This window comes from Lytechinus pictus, chromosome 4 (assembly GCF_037042905.1).
Source record: "Lytechinus pictus isolate F3 Inbred chromosome 4, Lp3.0, whole genome shotgun sequence".
Classification (NCBI taxonomy): domain Eukaryota; kingdom Metazoa; phylum Echinodermata; class Echinoidea; order Temnopleuroida; family Toxopneustidae; genus Lytechinus; species Lytechinus pictus.
In genome coordinates, this window is record NC_087248.1 from 6,403,695 (window position 1) to 6,431,165 (window position 27,471).

The window sequence follows — 27,471 nt, forward strand, 5'->3', positions numbered from 1 at the left end:
GAGGTCATTTTGGGTCAATTAACTTAATAACTTATATCATGTTGGGGGAATCAATATCAAAATCTTAACCTAAGGTTAAGTTTTTGGAATGTCATAATAACTTAAAAACTATATGGACCTAGTTCATTAAACTTTGACATTAGGGTAATGAAGTATTACTAAACATCCTGTGCAAGTTTCAGGTCACATGCCCAAGGTCAAAGGTCATTTTTGTAAATAATTATTTTACAGTCATTTTCAAAGTCAGCACTGCTGCTACATATTGAATCGCGTAATGCAGGCAAGACTGCCAGAGGCGCTCCACTTGTTCTCTATTCAAATCAATTTTATTCTGGGGTGAACCTGACCTTTAACTTCAAACTCAGAGATCTTGTTGAATCATTGAAAAGCCTATTATTTTCAATGAATAAGAATATATGGAATAAAGAAATTAATTTCTTAAATGAGTTAACAATATAATGAATAAATCAATTTGATGGTTTTCACATCAGAATAAAGTATAAAATACAGTTCAGATGTGGCACTGTGCAGTTAAGAATCCTGTTCAGGTATCATTCAAAACAAATGTTATTAGATTGCAAATTAACATTCATTTTGAAATTAGTTCACATATATACTCACAGGGGAATTGAATGAAACCAATAAAGAAATCAAATAAGTTCTAAATAAAAAGACTACTTAAGATCCATAGCCAAAATTTTCATTTGTGCATTTGCATCTTGCTATAAAGTGGGTCAAAAAAAGAGAGTGGAGGAGAGTATTGATTATCAACAGAGAATGGACAAGGGTTGGGGAGTGCAATATCTGAAGAGATTGATTAGAAGAGTGAGATAGAATGGATGTTGAAGAATGGAATGAGAGAGAAGGGGTGTGATAAGTGAGAAGAGAATATCTTGGTTGAGCGCACTTCAGGAACTGCCCCCGAAGGCTCTGCCCAAGCCCTCCTTTCGCCCCGTAGGGCCGGGCGAGGAATTAGGTCCCGGTAAAGATAAATGAAAAATAATAATCGTAAAAATGAAATGGCTGTCTTGGGCCTCGACCCACCATTATGTCCTTGGTTTGGTTGCCAGTTAGAACATGGCTATTTTGTAACTTTAAATAGTGAAATTTATTGAATTTTATTTGATCGCTTGATTCAAAGCTCCACACTAACCTCTAATCATATTTACATTTATATTTACAGTATCTTTCTTGATTGAAATGGCCCCATTCATAAAACATAGTAGGTAGCATTTTAATGTTTAAAGCATGGCTAATGAGCAGGGTGCTACATAACTTTTTAGAAGCATTTGCCCAAAGTAAATTATTAAATAGTTTGCCCAAAAATCTATTTCACTTGCCCAAAAAATCCTTGAAAAAAAGTTTTACCTCTTCAAAAGAAATTACGGTATTGGGGTTTTATAAACCATTGACCTCTTTCTCTCTTTTGACAAGAACTGATCTACCTTGTTATTGCCATGACCAAAATTAGGGTCAATATCATATCGACCCTAATTTTGGTCATTCTACTTTGAGAATTTTGCTAGCCCAATTCGGGGAAGTAGTTTTGGTCTTTACTTCAAAACACTTGCCCAACTCTAACTTTTACTTGCCCTGGGCAATCGGGCAAGTGCTTATGTAGCAGGGGCCGCGGGACCGGGGGGGCTTCAGCCCCCCCACTTTTTTCAAAAACTGTGTACAAAAACGTAAAAATGACCATATGATTGTGATTTTTAGCATGGTCAGCCCCCCCCCCCACTTTTGGCTCAGCCCCCCCACTTTGAAAACCGTTCCGCGGCCCCTGTGTAGCACCCTGCAAATGAGTGATAAGACTCTACTGAGTGGATCCCCTCCCCCTATTGACAGTTAATGGAGAGTTCTGAATCAAGCATTTACAAGAAATAATGTGCATATTAAATGGTAACTGTACATAAAATCGGCTATACTTTTTTTCTTTTCTTTTATTTTATTTTTTTATTTTTCATATAATGACATGTGATACAAAATACATGTTCATTGTTCATTGTCAACTTAAAGAAGTGAATTACTTAACAATATGCAATATTACTGATTATCACCCGTATCAGACATCTGAGCTGGTCATTTACAAAACCGTATTTCCCTGTATTTTATTATTATCAGGAAGGGATAGGTACATTGTTTGTATTTTCCTCGGTCTCAATGCGCGTATTGACTTTGCATGCAGAGACAACGCAAAATATACCTTTGTATTTTCCCTGGTCTCACATCCGGGCCTTTGATGAGGATGCGAATGAAGTGATATGCTTCATAATGTTCCGCGCACCAACGATCTACGTCATAATAAAGACAACGCTGGATCTGGGCGCTTGCAAGTACGTCATAATGGTAAAGTGCAGAGCCTAGACACTGATATTATCATGACACAACAGAACTCTATTCTTAAAAGATATCACTGTTATCATGATTTTTGCTCTAGATATCTGATTTGGATGATAATAAAAATATTGACTGCCCTTCTTTCGGGGAACATCAAATATATTGCCCTTAAAAGACCCATATTGCCCTCGTCTAAAGACTCGGGCCAATATGATTCTTTTGCTGGCAATATATTTGATGTTCCCCTCAAGACCAGTCAATATTATATAAATATTTGCTCTACCATCTCATTAAAAACAGAAGAAGCTAGAGTGAACCTATATACCACTGCATGCTCCTGAGGGGGATAGCACTTGGATCCCATTCCAGATTAAAGCAAAACACAGTTCATTTAAACAGGTTGAATCCATGACCGCAATCATTCAAGTTTAATTTCATTTAACAGTAAATGTTCAAATTAAACACATTGCCATACCAAGGCATGATAAACAAATGAAATAATTTTAATCAACTCGTGAATTTTTAAAGGTAATGTAAGAGCTTATCATTGTAGACCTTCATGATTTCAACAAATGGGTTGGGACTTGCTTCATAAAAAAAATGAGAAAAAGAACTTGCATTAGAGTTGAGGAAGGCACTGGAATTCCCGGGGGAAGGGGGCACTTCCACTGACGAGTGGATACCATGCGTGAACATGGGGTTTCGAAAAGTACCCTAAACAAGTATTTTCCATGTTCTGAAAATGCATCCTTTAACAAGTATTGGCGTGTGAAATCCTACCCTTCACAAGTATTGGAACCAAAACGTACTCTTAGTCTCTTAACAAGTATTTCCTAATTACTCTGACCCCCTAAGCAAGTACAACAATATTTTAACAGCCCCAACATTAGCACTTAGCAGCAATATTTTTTCTAGTATGTGTATGGACATTTGAGTTACACATCAAAGATATACCGCAGGACCCTATATACGATTACTATATGCCGCTTCCTGATATTTACCATTTGTCAAGATTATTCCTGTTCACTCAAATTTACAATGGTTTTTACAACATTTGGCGTGATAATTCTACAAACAGAAGCTTACTGCACTTCATAGATTACTGAATCGTGTAGCATTCCATAGATGTCTTCAGTTCATCGCTGCATTATTTCTACGGAGAAGAACTGTACGGTTAATATCTGCAGTAGCTCTCAAGAGCTTATCCTTCAAGATTCTCCAAACTTTCTTCGAAGATACTACTAGTGACTGTTTTGAAGAGACATTTAGAGAATACATTACAGCAAGATTTAACAATTATCCTTATATAAAGAACACCAGCGACATATATTTTGTACTTCCAATTTAAAGACAAATTTCTAACTTTTGGCTTGAGAGAGAGCTTGTGTTGTAATTCGTCATTAAAGGGATGGTCCGGGCTGAATGTATGTATAGCTTAATAAATAGAGTAGAATTCACTGAGCAAAATACCGAAAATTTCATCAAAATCGGATAACAAATAACAAAGTTATTGAATTTTAAAGTTTAGCAATATTTTGTGAAAACAGTCGTCATGAATATTCATTAGGTACGCTGATGATGTCACATCTCCACTTGTTCTTTTGTATTTTATTATATGAAATTAGGTTTATTTAAAAATTTTCCTCCAAGAACTAGAAAAATTGGATTGACAACTGATTTAGTGCATTAGATATTTATTGCTGCAACTTATTTCATTGTAAGGGAGACATATTATTCACACAAGTATGAAATAATGAAAAAATTATGATTTTATGTAATAACATAAGAAAACGGAAAGTGGAGATGTGACATCATCAGCCCACCTAATGAATATTCATGACGACTGTTTTCACAAAATATTGCCAAACTTTAAACTTCAATAACTTTATTATTTGTTATCCGATTTTGATGAAATTTTCGGCATTTTGCTCAGTGAATTCTACTCTATGTATTAAGATATAAATATTTTCAGCCCGGACCATCCCTTTAATAATGTGAAATTCTATTGATATACACTTATGTACCCAAGGGGGCTCTGTTTTGTAAAGGCTGTTCTCTAATTTTGATATGAAAGGATTCTTTCATTTTATTTTGAAAATAAAGTTTATCTAAACTTAATTTAATGGCTATTCGCTAAATCTGGAGTCATTTGTGAATTGTGGGTGGTCACGCAACCCGGTATTTGGTTAATCACAATTGTATTTTAACTTTGACCTGAATTTATTGAGGGTAAAAATCCACTTACATCATGACAGAGAGGAAGAGCATCCACTCGAGAGGGAGCAAGGCAGCAATCAGTGATGCGTGATGAAAATTAATTTCAAGAGGATGGAGGCACTACATAAGATCTTGTGATAGACACAATTTACCTATTAAATATGGGACAATGTATCACAAGATTTGTTTCAATTGTATTATTACTGAAATTGACTTTCTTATTGTAAAATTGTTTTTCTACAAAAAACAAACCCATTTGAGTATTCAATCAGTTCCATTATATAGTAATTTTCAGGTGAAATATTATAATTACAATAGGCTATCTGGCCCTGAGAGGGAATTCATCATCAAATTAAGAAAATCAAAGAAAGCAAATTAACACAAAAAGGATACCAACGCATAATAAAAAAGGGTAGAAGGGGATTCGATCAAATTTTTCTAGCAAAGTAGATTACTATCATACTCCACTCACATACTTTATCACACTAACTGCCATCCTAGCCCTTTGCTTGCTTTAGGCCTACACCCTCTATGCTCTAACAAACCTGAGGTAATTATTACGATAATGTTCTAAAACTGGTCCGACCCAGGTATTATCTATTATGTCGCTATCCTCATCGTTTTCATCTTCTAAATAGTCATACTCGATGAGGCATTCACTGGGGCCGGTGACAGATGATATGAACCCTCTATACCATATCCTTTCATCTCCGACCTCAAATTGATGCATAACATCCATCCCTACTACATCCTCAACATTTAAATCTACAATCTTGAGGTCCCCGTTCTGTAGATCTTGTTCTATGTCTCTCTTTGGATGGGTAATGATCGTCTGTGGGTTTATATCATAGCTAAGGCTAAGGCCTCTTTTGGATTTTCCAGTGACTATTGCCCGGTACCACCCTTCCTCACTGCCATCTTCACTACTTGTTAGATGCTCAACTATCTTCCCCACTAAGTTATCATATTCTAAGTCCTTGCCTTTCACTGCCCGAGCCTTTTCTTTTGCCATTTTCTCCCGTGTCTTTTCCCTGAACTCTTCTACCTTTTCAGTGGGTGCTACAGCGTTAGTATAGTCGACTTCTTCCTGTTCTTCTACATTAATGATCCTGTCATTGGCTGTCTTTAATACACTTCTTAGGGACTGTTTTAGTTCTGACAAACTCTTCCTTCTACCCTTGACAGAGATGTTAAGATTACCCTCAACATTCTTTTCTCCAAAGACATGTCTCCTAGCCTGTAACTGAGATTGAAGCATCTCAATGGCATGCTTATCATCCACCCCTTTCAACTGAGAATCTAATTCAGTCTCTGATAGCCAGATTCCGCCGCATTTGCTCCTTACACTAGCGTACACTTTTTCAGTCCTAACCTTATTTCTATCCTCCCGTTCTTGAGCTATTTGCTTCTTACTTTTTCGTTTAGCTTCCCTATTAGCCCACAGGGTCTTCACTCTACGCGCATATTCCTCCCTCTGTGCCTTTACGCTCTTTCGGGAATACTCCATGTACTCCTCCCTTTTCATTTCAGTGAGACCCTTTCTCCATTCCCTAGTTCTATTCCTAACATTCATAATGACCCCCTCATACACCATTGTACTTGCAGCTGGTTTTAAGCGCATCAATCTATCAAGCATTCCAAAGTCTCGTTCTACACCTACATTAGTCTTCGGTACACTGGCTGTTTCCCTCTTCTTTTTCTCATTCATTGCTGTATGTGAGCCGGATGGCAAGTGATCCGCTAACATCTTTTCCGTGACTTGGCAAAAAGTCAAGAAAACCAATTCTAGAATCTGCTTTGTCATTTCATCTAACTCTGGATTAACTTGCACCAGTGAGTGATAGATTTCATCTTTCTTGATATCAATGTCATCAAACAAGATATCCTTACCCCTCATGAATTGGCTGCTATCATCTGACCACCTTGAAAAACCCTGATGAATAACTCTGTATCGGTCATTCATGTCTGCTATATGCCCCTTCTCATTAATTGTGCGCCACAAAGGGCCTGTAACCACTTTGTCAATCAAACCAAGCGCACGGGCGCCTGCAATGAATTGCTTGATGCCAAGATCAGCGTGAACACCTTTCATAAGTTCATTATCATCTTTGTGTTTATCAAAGAATTCCAGCAACTCTGGTAGCAGGTAAGCAACACCCGCGGCATTATGAAAGAGGATGTTGAATCTATTCCCCTTGAAAGGGGCAAGAGGCACTGTTGAAATGCCCTTTGATTTGAGAAATGTCCTGAATTGTAATGGTTTTCCTGACTTCTCGCAAGCACGGTCCTGCACAGATTTGCATACAGTACGAATGAGGCGTTCTGTACCACTTTCAGTACTGTTCCCACTTTCACTACTAGCTGCAGCACCCACCTCTTTGTCATTGAAAATCATCCCTTCCCAAGCACCAAGTGTTTTCCCTGCATACTCTGCTAATCCCACGAGATAGTGAAGTCCACAGAAGAAATTATTCATGGATGCAAACTGATCCCTTTCACCCTCACTCATGCCCTTCCATCCCTGAATTATGCTAGGAAGGATGGATTGCCTGTAATCCTTCAGGAGTTCATTGAATTTCTTCTGAACAATGTGCCTATCACTCATTGTGTTCTTTATGTTGGCCAGTACAGTATTTACAGCTTGATTTTGCGCCTCTTCATCCTGCTGCCCCACAACATCTTGCAAAATTGTCTTTAATGTTTGCATTGTCGTGTCAGCTGTACCGTCATCTGTCTCGCGCATGCCCACTATCAAACCAGAACCCCCTTCGCCCTCAAATACATCAAAAGAGGTGTAGTGATGGCCGAATTTGGAGGTTGCATCACTACCCAAAGTCAAATCATTATGTGCTAAGCTTTCGGCTACCTGGATTTGGGCCATTTTCCTCCCTTCCAATAGCAAATTTTGAGCTGTGCTCTTCTTTGGTAGATCTGGGATTTCCATAGATGTCAAGTTTTCAAGCACTGTTTTGACCACCCCTTCACAATTTCTGGTACTAACGCCATAGTTATTTAGCAAATCAAGGTAGACACTCCGTATATTAGCGTTATATTGCTTCCCTGCTTTTAATCTCTTCTTTGGACTCTCTTCTTCCAGTGTAAACAAGTTTTGCTCTCTAATTCGTTTCTTGAGCCCCCTAGTTTCCTCCCGCGACTTCTTCAATGCCAGCCTTTCTTGCTCCCTCTCTTTTTGGATCTTATCTCTTACCCTCTTACGGCCTACTTTCCTATCGTATCTGTTTCGACTGAGTATCCTGTTCCTCTCAGTCACTCTCTTCTGCTCTAGAAGTTTGTTAAGCTCAACCCTTTCCCTGTATTTTGCTTCCACTTCCCCTACATTTTTCTTCATTTCTTTTATCTCTTCTCGAGCGACTTTCAAATTGGCTTTGTATGTCTTCAGCTCTGCTCTTAAGCTAGCTTCTAACTGTCCCATCATGTTTTGTCCCACCACACTTTGATCTACCACCCTTTGTTTCAGCACACCTTGTTTCCTCTTAGCCCTAGCCCTAGCGTTTCGACGTTTTCTATTTTGAGCCTTTATTTTCTGTCTCACGAGAGTATCTAATTTCGTCTCCAGATCTTTAATTTTCTTAGCATTTCTCTTCAGGCAGGTTTTTAGTACACGTGTCCTAGCAATTTCAGAAGTCAATTTTTGTTTGGAGTTGCACAATTCCCGAAATTTCTGATCTTTCTCAAGTCGAATACTGTCAAGACTATCTCTTAAACTATCCCTCTCTGCACGAATCTCCACAAGCTCCCTATCAGGTATGGGTGGGACATCCCCCTCTCCTGCATCAGCATGAAGTGCTACATCTACTATTTGCCTCTGTTCTCTGCTTGTGTGAGGTAATGTGAACAGTGTTCTCTCAATGACTTCAAGATTTTCATCCCTCGACTTTCCCCTCGCTTTTTGTGCTTTGCGAACAGCATCAACTGCTCTCTGGACCCTAACTTTCACCGCCTTGTTATCCGTATCTACGTCACCCACATCAAACAGGGTTGCTATCAAATTGGGAAGTACATTGACACTGTATTTATGGTCTCTACACCATTTATCTAATTCACCAACTACCCCACGAACTAACCTCAAATGATTCAGTTTAACCCACCCTTCAGCCACGCCAGATAACCCTTTCTCCAAAATCTCTGTATCTATATTCAATTCAGTGCAAAACTTTCCTACGCGGCTTGGCTCTTCACCAGATTGACTTGTCATGTTTCTACTAATTGCTACTTAATAAGAAATATAAAGTTGGGATAAATACCTGTTATTCACAGACAAACCTGTACTTTAATGTTTTGAAAACGTGTATGCAGCTCCTTGTTCGTGGTCAGCCTGATGGAAATCTGGTGTATTCCTAATTGTTCTTGCGCTCCTCAAAACCTTTTTAAGATTTGCAAAAAAAATGTAAATGCGGAATGAGTCTGATATTAATAGCTAGCTGTGATGGACGAACTGCCTCTACATCTGATTGGTTGAAAAAAGAGTTGTCTTTTACAGTATCTTTTGAAGTACTCTGCAATGTGTTTGTGTTTGCAAGCATGTGTATGGGCAGCAGTCAGACTGCCACCTTGCATGTAATGTTATGTAGTGATTGCAGACATCTTTTTAATGTATACAGTTAAGACCCATATGTTTGATGTCTAGACTACCCTTTTAAAACCATAATTGTCAATAGTTCCCAGCACCTCTAATCATAGAACAAAGAACTGCCTCCCCCTTCCCAAAAGCAAACCCCCTTTTGACCTGTATAGCCAAACCTCTAGATTATAATTTGTGTTGAGCAAATGCCTCGGCCATGGTAGGGATGTACCTAAGAGCTCGGGGAGAAAATGTTCTGGACCTCACAGTCTGAACGTCCATTTCCTGACAATCTGTATTGATTTCACATCTATATTTATGATCAAAGTCATATTTGGCATTCAACATGGTGAAAATTTGGTTACACTTCGTAATTTCGAAGGTTCGTAATTCCGAAACACGTAAATTGCCTATACCTCGATGTTCGTTAATCCGAAAACGAAAAAAGGGTTCGTTAATCCGAACATTTGTGGCGTAATTCCGAAGGTTCGTTATTCCGAAGGTTCGATAATCCGAAAACGAAATAAGGTTCGTTGTTCCGAAGGTTTGTTAATCCGAAAACGAAATAAGGTTCGTTGTTCCGAAGGTTCGTTAATCCGAAAACGATATAAGGTTCGTTTTTCCGAAGGTTCGATAATCCAAAAACGGAATAAGGTTCGTTGTTCTGAAGGTTCGTTAATCTGAAAACGATATAAGGTTCGTTGTTCCGAAGGTTCGTTAATCCGAAAACAAAAAAGGTTCGTTGTTCCGAAGGTTCGTTTATCCGAAAACGAAATAAGGTTCGTTGTTCCGAAGGTTCGTTCATCCGAAAACGAAATAAGATTTGTTATTCCGAAGGTTCGTTAATCCGAACACGAAATAAGGTTCTTTATTCCGAAGGTTCGTTAATCCGAAAAATGAAAACCAGGAAAGCAGAGGAAGGGCAAGTGTGGTGGGGGGGGGGGGGAGAAACACCGTTGCTGTTCAATTGTTATGAGGATGGGAAGGCAAGGGCGGCCGAACGAATTTTCATTTGGGGGGCAAAGCCAAAAATGACACTCGTACGTCAAAATGGGCACTTTGGTGATATTTTCACCACGAGATTATAATCTGCGTAAAGTCATTGTGTGTTTTGTAGTAATTAAGTTGAGCAAAGGTTTTTTAATTGATTTCTGATTGATAAGATATACATTTAGGTTCTATTTTTCACGAGCAAGCGTAGCAAGCAAGCAGTTTGGAAAAAATTCAAATCTGAAGTTGTAAAACTCGCTTTTTAGTCAATTATGGACCTTATTGCTGTTAATTATTAAAGGGCATCCTTGTGAGATTTTGCGAGCGAATCACGAGCTCAAACTTTTGGAAATTTCCTGTAGGCCTAATAAGACATAATGATAATAATATTGGTATTATTTACCCAGGGAAGCCACTTCAGTTCAGAAAACTGTTCTCCCAGCGGGCCCTGCTATTATTACCCCGGCTTTAACTGGGCTGCCTAGGCGCCCAAAGGAAGGCATTTAAAGAATTTCTTCCTACCGGGTACCCAGGCCATTCACCTCACCTGGGTTGAGTGCAGCAAGGTGTGGATAAATTTCTTGCTGAAGGAAATTACGCCTTGGCTGGGATTTGAACCTACGACCCTCTATTTCATAGTCAGAAGACTAATCCATTATTGGGCCACAACGCCCCACATAAAAAAAGTAAACATTCCGAGCATTTTTTGTAATCATGAAAAAAGGATTAACATTGTTAACACTAGGCGTAACGATCAATAAAATTGTATTAACATTTATATTCTTTATTACCATTTTTATTATGATCATCGTTTGGATTATTATGATCATCATTAGTATTATTTTTATTACCAGCAGAAGCTCTTATTAAAAATGGCATCCCCTCCAATACAAATCCTATTACTGCTTAAGCAGCAATTGCTCAGATAAAATCGAAATTAAGCCTTTGCTTGATCTGGGCGCCTATTCTTAATGCAATACATGCTCTGGCCACAACACACACATGTATCATCGTTCGTTATTACTATTATTGCATAATATCCTGTTATCTTGTAATGACAACAGCGTTCTTGTTAACAAAATGAAATAATTTCAGTTTCGGAAATACGAACCTTATTCAATTTTCAGATTAACAAACCTTATGTCGTTTTCGGACTAACGAACCTTCGGATTTACGAACTTTATTTCGTTTTCGGACTAACGAACCTTCGGAATTACGAACCTCATTTTGTTTTCGGACTAACGAACCTTCGGAATTACGAACCTCATTTCGTTTTCGAATTAACTGACCTTCGGAATTACAAACTTCATTTCATTTTCGGACTAACGAACCTTTGGAATTACGAACCTTTCGGAATACGAACCTTCGGAATAACGAACCTTCAGAATATCCAAACCTTCGGAATAACGAATCCCAAGACAATGGTGATGAGCTATCTGAACATGGTTTATTGCACTGTCTGGCAGCAGCAAAGTCGTCTGTTCAAAATTCTTCTGCAATCTTTAGCGAGAAAATGCATGGGTTTAGGAGACGTGATTGAATTATATACATGTACATATAGTAAGACAACATGTGCATCATATTCAGTGTAAGATGTCCTTTGATATGACTTTGGATTTTTAAAGTTCAAAATAAAAAAAAATCATGAAGTGTTTAACCTCCGACCATGCCTGCAGGACAGGCACACGGTTCCTAGTGCTCAGTCTGTCATCATGTGGCACATTGTAGGTCAAGAACATATTCATTGGTGTCATTTTTTTCATAAATTCATTAATTGCTATGCGCTCTGTAGCTTGAACCATTAAACTTTAAGGCTTTTTCATGACATTAATTTGCACATTTGAAACTCAGTAGATTATTTTTTTCTTAAATTTTGTGTTTTCATGGTGGTGGGGCATGAATGCAAAGTAGGAAAATTAAATTTTTGAATCAACAAAAACATTAAGTACTTTGTAGTAAAACCATTAGATATGGTGACGGGAATAGATGAATCAATCTAATTTTATTATCATCATTTAGCAGTAGAAGCAATACGCAAGACTAATATAGAAGTAGCAGCAGTAGTTATTTTTAGTCATGTAGATGTAGAAGATATAGAAATAGATGTAGAAGTTGTAGTAATAGTAGTAATAGTAGGAGTAGTAGTAGATATTAAGCTTTCGCTTTTATCAAGATTATATTCAATTAATCGCTGTTGTGATAGTTAGATACAGCATGGTTTCTAATAATCTAAACTTCTCATCCTGTATCCCACTCTTCCTCCCTAAAAAGTATGGTAAAAAACCTGCAAATGGGTTTGAGATGTTGATATACTTGATGTCATTAACTTTTCTTTAGCTTTGGCAATATCAAGTTCATTTTTAATGTAATACTGCAATAGGTTTAAGTCATTTTCTTGTTGGTTATGATACTGGTAACTAATGTAGGATGGGGGGTCGGGTGTCTGAAAACTTAAAGGGGAATGAAACCTTTGGAACAAATGGGCTTGTGTGGAAAGAAAAAAATCAAATAAGATCTAAGAAAGTTTGAGAAAAATCTGAAAAATAATGAGAAAGTTATGAGCATTTGAAATTTTGAATATTGCGATCACTAATGCTATGGAGATCCACCCTATTGGCAATGCAACAAAGATGTGTGATATCACATGTGAACAACTTTCCCTGTAAGGTACTATAAAATACCCCTAAAATGTCCTTTTTTGCTCTTTCTTACAGTGATACAAACTCTTTATCCATAATGTATTCTTTAAAAATCAATATTACATGCCCTCTTATAGAAATAATACATGATCTACTGATAGATGTGATAAAAGAGGCAGTTTAAGTGAAATATATAGAAAAGTAATGGTAAAGTTGTTCACAAGTGGCATCACACATCTTTGTTGCATTGCCAATGGGAGGATCTACATTATGATAATTATCTTAACTTCAAATGCTCATAACTTTATTATTTATTCAATTTTTCTCAAACTTTTGTTGATCTGTTTTTGATTTTTTCTGTTTTAGCACAGGCTTTCTTGTTTCAAAGGTTTCATTTTCCTTTAATGGCTGTTAAAAATCTATTGTACGGACACATGATAGCTCAGTCGGTAGAGCGGGGGTTTCGGATTCCGGTGTCCCGGGTTCTATTCCCAAATGGTGCGCTAGTGCCCTTTGGTAAGACATTTATCCTCTTTACCAGGTCCCTCGGAGAGGACCTTAAGCCGTTGGTCCCCTGGTTGCTTGCTCACAGGCATTCGTGCTTTCTTAGCAGTCAGGTAAAAACCTCGGTATAACAAAGTATAACAACCTGTCCGGGCATACACTAGGCCTAGTATCATGGATCCAAGAGCCTCAAACAAAAACATGGAGATTATACTCAAAGTGGAAAGGAGATTTGCATGCATTAGTATAAGCCAGTTCACGGTTAGCTCATGATCAACTTTTCTCAAATGACCTTTGTGATTTTTCATTAGGATAAGCACTATCATTTTCAAATGTAGATGTTGCGTAAGCTTTACCGGTAGAGTATTCAAATTCTAAGAACAAAAGGCATTGTATAGACCACCAGTGCACCAGGGTGACTAGAAAAGTACATCGGTTATAAAATTTGGAAATCTGTTTTATTGTCTGCCCTTGGCACATTTGACTATTGTTTAGGCTACTGTCAAATACCAGTGATTATGAAGGCTCTATTTATTACTCTTCAGCTTGGATGTGATAAAAAGAAATATTTTGAAAGGAATACATGATTCATGAATAATCATCAAATCACAAATGCCTATGTCAGTGAATTTGAAAGCCACCTTCATGGTTTATCTCAAATGACTTTTTTCTACTCGTGCGCAGTTTACAACCGTGAACAGGCTTATTGTGTAGCTGGATCGCATGCATGCCAGGCATTTTAATTGTAATGAAACGCCTGCCGTCTTCGCTGGTCATGCTGGTTATCAGAGTGAAAATGGATACAGGGAGTTACACACGTGGGACTGAAGTAATGAGTCATCATATGCTTGTAAGTTGTAACCGCAATCGAACGTTTGGGTTTAATTAAAATGACAGTTTTTGCCTCTTGATAAAATGATTAAGGGCTTTTGCTTTTCTCGATTTCACCCAAAATTCGTACTATTTATTTGTTTTCATAGAATAGTCTGTAGCTGTAGGAAAACATCGTCTCCCTCCCGAGTTTCGTGCGGAAAATGACATCCTCGCTGCGCTGCCTCACAGTCGGAGCTTGACCAATCAGGTAATTGCGTTTTCGGCAATCATTCGAAATCGTCATATTCGTCAGACAATCATAGTTTTCATATTATTTGATCCTACAAAACTGATCATGTCGTTTTAAAAGAAGAACTCTTGGTATTTTGATTTCGAATGATATAATATGACTCTATTAAACCTTGTTACGCTTTTCTGCGTTCATGGTCAACAGCAGGGGCAGTCTGCTTTCACAGACGTATCACGCATTCATGTCACGTGTGCCAAGCGAGGGTCTAACACGTACCTGGGACATTTCCAACTTCGATTTCGTCACCATAATTATTTTTAGAAATGCAGTTAATCGACAAAGAACCTCACATCACTCTGCACATACATGTACACAATCACCCTCAGATAAAAAGATTAATTTAAATATTTGATAATATGAATTACTGTAAAAATTTTACCCAACAGGCCCAATGTTTACCTCCTTCTTGCTTGCTTGCGATGTGATCACTGACCTCTTCATCATGTGCATGTGATATGCGGCGCGGCGTGGTTTAAAATTAGCATTTTTCAAAATAAAACGATGGCGCTCTTCTGTGCATCTAGTTAAAGGACAAGTCAATCCCAACCAAAAGTGGATTTGAATAAAAAGGGAAAAAATCCAACAAGCGTAATACTTAATTTTCGTGAAAATTGGACGTAAAATAAGACAAAGTTATGACATTTTTAAAGGGGATGTTTACCCTGACAAAAAGTTTATTGTAAATATAGCAGAAAAAAAATGAGTGAAGGTTTGAGGGAAAATCTATCAAAGATTTAAAAAGTTATTAGTATTTTCACGTTTTTTATTTGTGTCGTCATGTGTGAGCAGCTTCCAATATATCATGGATTGAAAAAAAATCAATAAAATTTCATTTTTCTCAAGAAATTGAAGATATTTTTTATTGCACCTTCAGTATATCAACTTCAGAAAATTTTGTGTCACACCTGCTCCTGAGAGAAAAAAAGAATCAGTCATCACGAGCTATTAAAATAGAAATTTATGCATTTAAATTACATAACAAATTATAAACTAATTCAAAAATATAGAAGTGATCGCCTATAGGAGGTGGTGTATGTATATCAAGGATAATGTCACTTTCAAGCTGATGACTGATTTATACTTTTGTACCTCAACTATTGATACTGCCGGTCTTTATTGAAATCATGAAGGAACTTCAGAATTTGATTGTTGGAACTGTATACAAAGCTCCCGATACTAGTGGTGTTGAGTTTAATGACCTTTTTTTAAGCATGTCAAAGAAAAGAAACACTGTTATATTGATGGTGACTTTAACTTTGATTTACTTAGTTATGCCCTTCATTCTGATACTAGTGCTTTCATCGACACAATATTCATCGGGCTTCATCCTCTTTTCCCCACTTATCTCGAGACCAACTCGTGGTACAATCAATTATTCTACTTGTATTGATAATATCTTTACAAATGTGCTGGATAAGGCGATCCTACCTGGTATTTTCTATTCAGACCTATCTGACCATTTCCCCATATTTCAATTAACGAACTATTTTCCACCAAGTTACCACACCCATTTGAATAATAAAACCCACGCTTAACACCAGTCTTAGCATGTAACAAGTTGTCCTCTGCGACAACCTTATCCAATGTCAACGTAGCTTACGAAACTTTTGTTAAGGGTTTGAAAGAGATTATATCGCAAGTATTCAAGGACATCACCCGGTAAAGATAGAATTAGAGCACACACAAAAAACCTGGATTACAAAAGGCATTCTTAAATCCATTAGTAAGAAGGAACGCTTATTTAAGCAGTATTTAAAACTGAAAATCCATAACATGAAGAAAAAAATACACATCCTATAAAAACAAACTTATTCATATTATTCGTGTCTTTAAACAAAAATATTTTGCTGCAAAACTCAAATCGAAAACTTGGAAAATTCCTAACAGCCTGCTCGGTAAAGAACCTTCATTCATCCGTAAAGATGCATGGCGCGTGAGGCTGAACAGAAATCAATTGCAAATGCTTTTAACTCTTTTTTTTTGTTAATGATGGTTGTGTTGATAATACGAGGTCCATTAGATGTTTTCGTGATTATTCAACTCACTCCTTTTTTATTTTTCATCTACAGACAGAAACGGAATTTTTAAGAATTGAAGGTATCTGGCTCTTTAAGAAATAAACATTTCTGTGGGGTTGATGATATGCCACCATTTCTTGTAAAGAAAATAATCATAATTGTTGAACCTTTAACCCACGTGTTTAATTTATCGTTTCAATCTGGACCATTTCCAAATTCAATGAATGTTTCAAAAGTTATAGCCCTATTAAAAAGGTTGACAAAAAAGATTTATCAAACTATCGTCCAATTTAATTGCTGTCCAACCTTTTTTTTTATTCTAGAAAAATATGCAATCGATTATTTACTTTCCTGAATAATTCATTTATTTTCGGAGCAATATGATTTCGAAAATTTTATTATACAGAGTGAGCTTTGCTTTTTGCTTCTGAACTTCTGTACAAATTCAACGAAAAGAAAGAGATAGCTTTGGGGGTCTACGTAGACCTTAGCAAAGCATTCGATTGTCTGGATCACCAAATCTTATAAAAAAAATAATTTTTATGGAATTAGAGGTATTCCCTTGGAATGGTTTAGAATTAATTTATCAAAAAGAATATATTTTTATACGACAAGGTGTGCCTCAAGGTAGTATATTATTATTTTCGTTGTTCATAAACGACATTGTTGAATCTTTAAAGAAATTACATTATAATATACTGTCGACACGAACATATTCCATTCAGGTATAACATTTAAAGACTTGATTTCTGAAGAAAATGTTGAACTGCAGAATGTTGCTAATTGGTTTTCTGCAAATAAATTGAAAATTAATGAAACGGGGGAAAAAAAAAATATATATATTGAATACATAATTTTAAAATTGGACGGTAAATATATCAACCAAGTTCAATTTGCAAATTTCTTAGGTATAACTATAATAAACTTTTGTGGGAAAAACATATTGAAATAATTTCCAAGAAGATTCGATGTAATTCGGTGTAATTTAAAAAGTTTTTTTACCATCCTCTGCCATGCTTTCTCTATATCATACACTTGTATATCCGTACTTAATGTATTGTAATCTTATATGGGCAAGAACATTTGTTAAATTTTTAAAAACCCTTTTCATACTTCAAAAACGGGATGTTCGTTGATGCTGCAACGCCTCCTTCAGGGCACATACCTCTCCTTTGTTTAAATCTTTGAAATTACTTAAATTTGCAGATATTCTTTCCCAAGGCACATCTTTATTTACGTATAAACTAAAATATATGTTACCATATACTTATAATGACAGTTTTCGTTTTCATTAAGTCACACAATAATGAAAAACACAAAATTTACAATTTTTTTTTTACAAAATAGATAAATTAGATTTTGTATCTAATTTTATTGTATTATTGTATTTCATTATTTTGTATCTTGAGGGTTGCTTGTTTACAGGTTTTTTACTTTTTGCTAGCAATTCTGGTATTTTATGTACTACATTGTTTATGTCAATGATTGTATCTCGATTTTATCTTATACCAAATAAAATAATCTGAAGCTACTCGTATAATGACGTCACAAATCAAAAGCTTAAAATTCTCATAACTTTTTAGTCTTCAATGGATTTTCCTCATAAAGATTCACCAATAGTTTCAATGCTATATTTTTACAACACACTTTTCGTCAGGGTGAACTTTCCCTTTGATTCTCGCTTAATTTCACAAAACATTAATATTCTCATCCTGGTATGCAATGAGGGAACTGATGACGTCACCCACTCACTATTTTGTATTTTATTTTATTTTTATTTGTTGTCCTGAGGAACACAAGCCCACATGTCCTGATGGAGGAATAAAACGTATTTTTACCACTGTTTTACCATTTCATGGTTCGTAAATCTGTTTTTAAAAAATATTCAAAAATTAATAAAAGAGGGATATCATCGACTCATTTGCATCACACTGAGTTGTACGAATAATACATGAAATTTCCTTCACTCGAGAAAAGAGATCTGAATTTTGTGTTCAAAATAAGTCTCCTCTTATTAAAAAAATGATTTTCTGTCTTTTTTATGTGAAAACCTGGCGTCATGCTCGTTTGATTTTTTTCTATTTATTCGAATCAACATTTTTCTAGGGTGGAATTATGGCCTTTAAGTTTGGAGTTCTAAGATTGAACGCAGTTGTTTTCATTCTCATCTTTTTTCCTCTATTGGCGGAGCAAAAAAATAAAAAAAGGAAAAAGGAGGGAAAGGAGAGGAGAGAAAAGAAAAGAAGAGGAGGAAGACGAGTGAATAAAATAAGATGAGGGGAAGACTTGGAAAATAAAAAGAATCTTTCACGTCATAAAAAAATTTCGCTCGCGCTTCGCGCTCGCAATGCCTGTTAGGTGAATTTCATATCTTGTTCAATCTGGAGTTCAGTTAAATATCAAGTTTGGAAGTCAATATACAAAACATATTTCACCTCGGAAATTGAAACTTCCTTATTTTGTGTGATTAACAAATAGTTTTTAAAAAGTGCTCTGTAAAAATGTCAGTTTTTCTGCTCGTGCTGCGCGCTTGCAAATTTAGATGTATCAGCTTTTCGTGTATTCCATAAAGTTTTCAAAATATCCCTTTTCAGGTCATGAGGTCTGATTGTCAAAGCGTATCAGCTAGCGCTGCACGCTCGCATTTTGATTGGCGAGTTATGTATGTCTCCTCAATATTGATTATACAACAAACTATTTAAAATCCCCTTTTCATGACAGTTTATCCAAAAAAAAAATTGCTCGCGATTCGCATTAATGGTTAAAATATATTAACTTGATGCATCCTATTTATAATGACAAAATTGCTTTAATGTCAAGTTTTCAGGCCATAATATCATCAAATTTCGCGCCCTCATTAGGCATTAATGAATATAAGATATTTATCTAATAATTAAATTGTCCCTATTGTTTCATCTCGCAAGAGGAATAGGAAGATATTCATCATTTCCATATGCATGTCCTAAGGATGTCTCGGTCCTATGTTAAAACTCAAAGTAATAATAATTGTAAATATCAGCTCTTTATTAAGTGCGATCCATATCCACCTCACAATTTTCCTACAAAGTGCTTGAAATATATATAGAGCTTAAATTTACTCTTTTTTCAGATCAGAATATCAAATAGTTTAAGCTCGCGCTTCGCGCTCGTTTTGATTTTTATGATAAAATATGTATTTAGAATGCCTAGATTCGAGGTCTAAATATAAAACACTCTCGCGTTATCAATGTAGGAAGATCCCCTATTACTTTTAATGATTTACAAAACATGAAAAGGGTGTCCCGTTATAGGTCTATATCTCGCATCAATTGTTTAGTTACATACCTATCATGTTCACGATTACAAAAATTGATTGAAATTCCACATTCTTTATGTAGAAAAAGTCAAAAATGTTCAGTTCGCGCTCGCATTATTTGATTGTTTAAATATGTAACGTCTTCTTGCTAAGTGCAAGCAGTCCTTAACAGGTACCTTTTCGATCAGTTTAAAACTTATATACAAATTTTCTGCTCGCGTTCTGCGCTCGCATTATTAATGTAAGGAAGATCCCCACTTACTCATCCTTTTCATGATTTACAAAACTTGAATAAAGTGTCTCGTTCAGTATATATATAGGTCTAAATCTCGAAATTTTCAGCTCGCGCGTTGCGCTCGCATCAATTGTTTAGTTATATACCTATTCTGTTTAAGTTACAAAAAAGTGCTTAGAATTTCCATTCCTTAGGTAAAACTGTCAACAAATTTCAGCTCGCACTTCGCGCTTGCATTATTTGATTTTGAAGTATGTAACGTCTTCAAGGCTAACTGCAAGCAGTCTTTAACAGTGCCTTTTCCATCAATTCATTTCTGCTCGCGCTTCACGTTCGTAGTAATTATTGATCTGCATACACATCTTTTTCAGGATAACAAACATTGCCCAGTATGTTCAGAATTTTAGGAAAAATACATAAGATTTCCAAACAAAAATAGCTCGCGCTTCGCGCTCGCATTATGTAAATAAGGCTTATGGTATTATATGTTTATTTTTATTCATAAGAAGTGACTATTAGGACTACCCCCTTCAAAAAAGCCAAAAATCCCGGGAAAAATCATCTTCGAACGGCCGATCGGGGAAAATATGGCTGAAAAAAAACCGGGGCCCCCCTATTGGCGAAGGCTGGATCCGCCCCTGCCCCCTTCAATATTCACTCTTGACCATGGGCGGAAATCCCCTACTATTTTTGGTCTTTTATGATGGAAAGAAATACATCATTAAAAATCGAATAATATAAAACATGCATTTTGGACGAGATGACCATACTTTTTGGGCGATTACTTTTTTTTTTTTTTGCTTGTCAAATTCATTTTGGTCGAAATGACCTTACATTTGGGGCGATAACTCTATTTTTTTTTTTTTTTTGCTTGTCAAATTTTCCAGCCCCTGGTCCCCGGCCCCTACCTTTGGGGAGAGATTTCCGCCCTTGCTCTTGACTAAAAATAATCTATCCTACTTAGCCTTAAAAAGAATGAAAACGTTTTCTTCAAATTTTCAATTTGTTCTGTGGACTGTGTCTATAATTTGCCGTTTAACTCAACGACGAGGCTCTCTAGCTTGGTATTAACTGGGGTATTAGTACGCCGGCATGCCTTGCTCCGTGCAGCTCCATGCACGGAAACAAAAGGTATTTTATTTCTTTACTCGGAACCATATCTACCGGGTTGATTCGGTTTAATTTTCTTGTTTATTTGCCTATCAAAATATATAAATGAAAATATTAGGTCCTATACACTTTTAAAGGAAATGGCTATCATGTGCATGTAGACCGAGAAACGATAGTTAGAACGTTATCTGTCGAAGAGAATTGGTTAATCTGAAATCCGCCGAAGTTTGAACACGACCCGCCGGCAGATAGTGTTCCTAATCCTAGAGCCGTATCGCATCTGCCTAACATCGGATCCGCCGCTACACCAGCCGAACCACCACCAGGGGAGCGTTTCATCAATATTTTTGTCCAACAAGTTGTCAGATCTGACATCTTGCATTTACTTTGTTTGGCTGAGAGTCACTGTTTAACTGTCAGACAAAACATCCGACAAGTCCTGTTTAATGGTACACTGTCCAGATTGCTCTCACTAATTTGCATAAATAATCAAGCATCAATTCTAAGGCAAATGGATGGATTTGCCCCCGATTTGCCTCGTGTAAACAAGTACCGGTACCTGGAAAATCATTTTCCCGCTGTTGTTGGTACCATAGAGCTATTAATAGCTCTATGTTGGTACTTTCCGACGGAGTGTTAGCGGTGTCGTCAACGTGGAAATTCTGTCAAATAAGTTTTCAAACGTTATAAGAGTGTAGATCTATTCCATGAAACTTGGACATGAGGGATATTGAAGTATCACTGATCATTTTACATGAGTGTCAGGTCATATGGTCAAGGTCAAAAGGTCATTTATGGTCAGTGAACCTTGACTTTATATCAATATTGAATTCTTACAGGTTAATTTCTTAACTGAAAGTAAAGGATATACTTCATGAAACTTAATTGGACACTGGGGGTATTGTATTCACCAGTCATCTTGTGCCACTCAGATTATCAATGTCAAAGGTCATTTAGGGTCCATAAACTTTGACCATGTTGCATATAACTAAAAAAAACTAAGGTCATTATTTTGTATTGTCATAATATTGAAAGTGGGGAAGTCTACGTCTCTATTGCATAAAACTTACACAAAATTATCAGGTATATCAGCAAATATGAGAAATGTACAGCATTCCATAAACAACGATCAGCGAGAAATGAGATAATTTATATGTATATTTTCTGTTAAAAAATAATACTCTTTCAATATTTCTTATCTCAATTACATAATGATTTGTTTCTGCATCAATTAAAATCTTTTCATTCTTTTATCTTACTTTTCAGAAACACAATTTAACAAGAGTGTCAGCCATCAGAGTTCAACATGACATCCCTGCCCGTTGCAGAACAGGGAGTGCTTACAGTTGTCCCTGATGAGCTGAAGTCGCTAGCAAAGTACATCATGCATGGATTCTACTCTGTGGAACATGCCCTTGTTGTTGACCTTTTAATCAGGAACACCATCATGAAGGAGGATGACCTTGCTGACCTGCTCAAGTTCGACAAGAAACAGCTTCGGACTTTGCTGATGAAAATCAAGAATGATAAGCTCCTGAAGCAGGTGATGCGAGTCGAGACGCAGGCCGATGGCCGCGCCATGAGGCACTATTACTACTACATCAACTACAAGACATTTGTGAACGTTGTCAGATTCAAGTTGGATCGGATGAGACAGAAAATTGAAAACAGGGAGAGGGACTCTACCTGTAAGGCACTTTTCAAATGTATTGGTAAACAGTGTGATAAGACTTACAATGAGTTCGATGCAGGAAACCTGTACGATCCATTCACGATGAAGATGAAATGCACATACTGTGGGTCAGAGGTTTTGGAGGATGAGAGTGCAGTCCCGAAGAGAGATGCTGTCACTCAGATGGTGACATTCAATGAACAAATGAAGCCCATCTTTGATCTGCTAAAGGAAGTAGAGCATGTCAAGCTTTCACAAGATATCCTAGACCCAACGCCGGTCCCTCTTAGTGAAGCACAAAAGTAAGTTTCATAGCTCAAAATCAGATTTTTTAATCAGTTTAAAAGATGCTCATATAAATAATGGGTAGGTTAACCGTTATTGTATCAAATATGATAGAAATATTTGAAATTGTGATATCAATTGTGGTTTGGCACCTTGCTCTGTTGAAGTATTTGGTCGAAAGCGTAGCTTTCTCTTCATTAATTATGCTTTTTTTTAATAGTATGATACTTATGTTTCAAATGTGTTTTAAAGATTTTATGGATTTATGCATGTTGATAAATATCTATTCTGAATATTCATTTACAGGGGTCGTTTGGGTGATCGAGGCTTGAACATAGGAGGCCCTCTACATGGCTGGAGAGAGAACAATCGTAACCCTGCTGAACTTTACCATCAAGACGTCACCATCAACATTGGAGAAAACAAAGGTCCAGCTAACAATGAACCAGCACCCCGTGAACGTCCTGTCTGGATGACAGAGAGCACTGTTGATGGCGCTATCATAGAGGCCGCTTCAGGAAGCGCTGTTGAAACCATGAAGGCGGATCAAAATCGAACCAACGCTGGGAAGTCACATGATGGCGAGATCATGAAGGCCCTGCTCGCTCATGAGAGGAAAGTCGGACAAAGACCAAGCTTCCATCATGAACCTAACAGTGACAATGAAAGCGATGCTAGTGCCTCCGATGATGAGTTCCCTCAAGGTAGAACTGACCCTTTGCTATCAGAGGACAGGCTGGCTTTTGGTACGTTGATGGGGGATGTGTCAATGGGTAGACAGGAGGAAGAGGAAGAAGAAGATGAGGATATGATGGTGATGGTCCAAGGGAGGCAAGTGCCTCTGGATGAAGTCACTCCGGAAATGATCTCAGAAATGGATCAGGAAGAGAAGGATGAATATATCAGACTTGCACAACAAGCACATGCTGACATGTATGAATGATCTTGTGGACTTCTTATTTATTCAGTATCTTGCTTTCAGTGAGAACTCAACATAAATGGATTTATTTTTCAAAGTGAAAGGAAGGGGTGGAGGGGTACCCTTCTTATAAATCTTACTTTGCCATATGTGTAGACCAATGAGACTTTAGTCAGATTTTTTTTTTCATTCAAAATAGCAAAATGAAAGCAAAAATAGTAAGATTTTGAACAGTTTGTGCAGTATACTTTTACTGTGTAATTGCCCCCAAATAAGACTTTGTTTAAGTAAGATTTTTTATTTTTTTAAAGTTAGCATGTATCCTATGCTCCATTGTTTGAAAATTAATGTATTATGGTCACTTTGTCATCTAGTGGTAACTGCTGTTATGATATATAATATCACTTTGGATATCTACTCACTTCAACTTGTAACAGCCTTCTCTATCCCACTGCTGCCACTAGATGACAGATGACTTGGTAAAGACTGAGATATTTTGGGATATTTGGTCAACGTATATACATGTACGTGGTGTTTTAACCAGGCTAGTCAAGTTGCCATTGTCAAGTTGAAGTGTGTAGATATTTATACTGATATATATCGTAATAATTGCCATGGAATTCTTGTTTTTGATTGGCTATTGAGCATTTTTGCCATGTATTTTACCATTTGATGGGAAATTTACAAGCAAAAATTAGGCTAATCAAGGAATTGACACTTTAACCTGGAAGGTCATAGAAAACTGTAAGAATTTTTTCTAAGTGACTTTGATTTATTTGTGAAATTGATCACTATATTGTTCAACAAATTTGCCCTTAGTCTAGCTACCATTCACAACACTCAGATTTATTTTTGTGGTCAGGAAAATCCAGGAAATTTTCAATTCGTATGTGTATTGTGGGTAACAGGTACCCCCTTTTCAGCACCAGTTTCAAAAACCTGGGGGGAAAGATCATTTGCTTTTGCATGCCCCACTTTGTGGAATAGCCTTCCTGAAGACATAAAAAATGTACCTCTGTCGAAACGTTCAAAAATCTTCTAAAAACTTTTTTATGTAACTCTTAGCTCTTTATGCGCCTTGAGCACTCTACAGAGTGGATTTGGCGCTTTATAAGTCACATTATTATTAGTAGTAGTAGTAGTAGTATTATATGCTTAAGTAGCAAAAACACCCAAGCAAAATATAAAAAGTACCAATGTTGAATTTATCTCTGATGATAAGGAAGGATGTAACACAGAAAATAATTGACAAAAAGGTTTGTAGACAAAGTGGATCATATGGGATGAGACCAAATGGAAAGTAAAAGAAATAGGTTCAGACCAAGTGGTATTTTACCGCAGGATCAATATATAATAATAATAGGCATTTATATAGCGCCATCTGTCTAGAAGTATTCTATTCCGAGGTGCATTGTTTATTATTATTATTACCCCGGCTTTAGTTCGAGCTGCCTTTCAGCGCTCAGTGCATTCCAGGAATTAATCCTGCCAGGTACCCATTCACCTCACCTGGGTTGAGTGCAGCACAATGTGGATAAATTTCTTGCTGAAGGAAATTATGCCATGGCTGGGATTCAAACCCACGACCATCTGTTTCAAAGTCAGAAGACCAATCCGCTGGGCCACAACGCTATATGTTATGTATATGCCAGAAGCATTGTAATCACAACTTTCCTATGGCTTTGAGGTTCTGTTAAAGCTAAAGACTTATCAACTCATTTGATTGGTTATCTTTTGAGAGTACATGTTGATATTACTAAATTAGCTGGATCCAATCCAGTTCAAGTTTCAGATGTCAATAAGCCTGTTCACGGTTGTAAACTGCGCACGAGCAGAAAAAGGTCAATGGAGACAACCATGAAGGTGGCTTTCAAATTCACTGACATAGGCATTTGTGATTTGATGATTATTCATGTATTCCTTTCAAAATATTTATCACATCCAAGCTGAACAGTAATAAATAGAGCCTTCATAATCACTGGTATTTGACAGTAGCCTAAACAATAGTCAAATGTGCCAAAGGCAGACAATAAAACAGATTTCCAAACTTTATCCCTGATGTACTATTCTAGTCACCTGGTCTATACAATGCCTTTTGTTCTTAGAATTTGAATACTCTACCGGTAAAGCTTACGCAACATCTACATTTGAAAATGATAGTGCTTATCCTAATGAATAATCACAAAGGTCATTTGAGAAAAGTTGATCATGAACTAACCATGAACTGGCTTATTATGAAGCATGTGCAGTAATCACAATTTTTCCCAACAACTTGTGAATGTACCACTGAGAATTTAATAAAAATTGGATGTAAAAGAAGTTTTTATAATAAGAGAATGTGACATATTGGTCAGTACTTTAAAAAGAGGTTTCAATTGAACCATTTTATAATTCAAACCTTTTAGGTACAATTTAAACCTCTCGAGATTGCAGGCAATGAAATTTTGCACACAATGAAAAAATTCTCAACACAGTGGTGAGGGATCCAATTTTATCAACACACCTTTTTTCTTCGCCCCCTCTCCCATGATGCTCAAAATGGTTTGACTGTTTGTCTGCTCTATTAGCATGTGAAACAGTCACAATTTAATCAAGGGGTTCTTTATCATCATATCTACAAAAACTGAACAATTGATATTTCATGTACAGTAACAAATTGCAATTCAGATATTAAGGTATGTGATGCCATCCACTCTCATTTGCATATAACCTGTGTTATACAGGTTACTGTATTGAAACAGTGAAATTAAACAAATCTTTACTGTACATAAACTTTCTAAGCTCTCATCCTATTTTGATGAAATTTTGAGTCTTATGCTGCTTCAGTGTTTCTCGACTTAATCAAATCAAATGGCTGTTGGGGGCTGACTTGGATTTTAAGGATTCCAGTTACTCATAACATCTCAAAATTTATACTATTATTTTTATCTCTTGAGGCCACAGCCAGGTCAAGTGAACCTGCGATAGAAAACATAATGTGTCTTTGTTTATTAATGTCTTCATACAAATTCATCTAATTTTTGACTTGGCTCATTTAAATATGTTACATTGAAGGAAATGTATTTTAAAACTTTTGTAATGAGAAATATAAAAATCCTTTAAAAAAAAAATCGACTTTGAAGTATACTTGATTGCACAGTATCATTTAAAAAAAAGGGGGGGGAATATTATATTATGGAAGATTAATGGATGCTGCAAATCGTATTTATTGTTCTGGTGTCGCATCTTTACAAGTAGGCCTACATGTGACTGTATTGTTAAAGGGGAATCCAACCCAAATAAAAACTTGTTTTTATAGGGAAAAGAAAAATCAGACAAGTTGATATGTGAAAGTTTGAACAATACTGGACAAACAACAAGAAAGTTATGAATTTTTAAAGTTGTAAATATTGGTAATCACTATACCCATGGAGACTTCAAATTGGCCGCATATGGGATGTCATAGTGATGTAAGGCAAGGACTACTCTTCCATGTACTCCAATACATATTTTGGCTAAAATGTCATTTTTCCCAAAAGTTTTATTTCAAATTATATTTTTCTTTC

General features: G+C 36.5%; 2 protein-coding genes across 5 annotated transcripts; one reads left to right on the plus strand and one right to left on the minus strand.

Annotated features, from left to right (window-relative positions):
* Positions 1-1,961: 1,961 nt before the first annotated feature.
* LOC129259117 (uncharacterized) lies at positions 1,962-14,851 on the minus strand. Of its 3 annotated transcripts, XR_010293321.1 has the most exons (3): positions 14,792-14,851; positions 4,583-8,938; positions 1,962-3,585 (listed from the first exon to the last, which is right to left on the minus strand). XR_010293321.1 is itself a non-coding variant. In XM_064098254.1 (2 exons), the coding sequence occupies exon 2, from the start codon at positions 8,768-8,770 to the stop codon at positions 5,084-5,086; it is 3,687 nt and encodes a 1,228-aa protein (XP_063954324.1). In that variant the 5' UTR covers positions 8,771-8,938; positions 14,792-14,851; the 3' UTR covers positions 4,431-5,083. The 3 variants fall into 3 exon arrangements, 2 of the variants coding, with proteins under 2 accessions (XP_063954324.1, XP_054753364.2); XM_064098254.1 differs by lacking the exon at positions 1,962-3,585 and having other exon boundaries at positions 4,431-8,938; XM_054897389.2 differs by lacking the exon at positions 1,962-3,585 and having other exon boundaries at positions 4,437-8,938; positions 14,772-14,851.
* On the plus strand, positions 14,245-27,226 carry LOC129259116 (general transcription factor IIE subunit 1-like). 2 transcript variants are annotated; one of them, XM_064098256.1, is made up of 3 exons: positions 14,245-14,350; positions 22,317-23,024; positions 23,314-27,226. In XM_064098256.1, exons 2-3 carry the CDS (start codon positions 22,357-22,359, stop codon positions 23,948-23,950), a joined length of 1,305 nt encoding a protein of 434 aa, XP_063954326.1. In that variant the 5' UTR covers positions 14,245-14,350; positions 22,317-22,356; the 3' UTR covers positions 23,951-27,226. The 2 variants fall into 2 exon arrangements, with proteins under 2 accessions (XP_063954326.1, XP_063954327.1); XM_064098257.1 differs by lacking the exon at positions 14,245-14,350 and adding an exon at positions 21,418-21,499.
* Positions 27,227-27,471: the final 245 nt, after the last annotated feature.

What these genes read in the sequence shown, in the direction of transcription:
- LOC129259116 (XM_064098256.1), top strand. Translation starts at nt 22,357, where the DNA reads ATGACATCCCTGCCCGTTGCAGAACAGGGAGTGCTTACAGTTGTCCCT. An exon ending in CCTCTTAGTGAAGCACAAAA is followed by an intron (nt 23,025 to 23,313) that starts GTAAGTTTCATA and finishes ATTCATTTACAG; the next exon opens with GGGTCGTTTGGGTGATCGAG.
- LOC129259117 (XM_064098254.1), bottom strand. Translation starts at nt 8,770, where the DNA reads ATGACAAGTCAATCTGGTGAAGAGCCAAGCCGCGTAGGAAAGTTTTGC.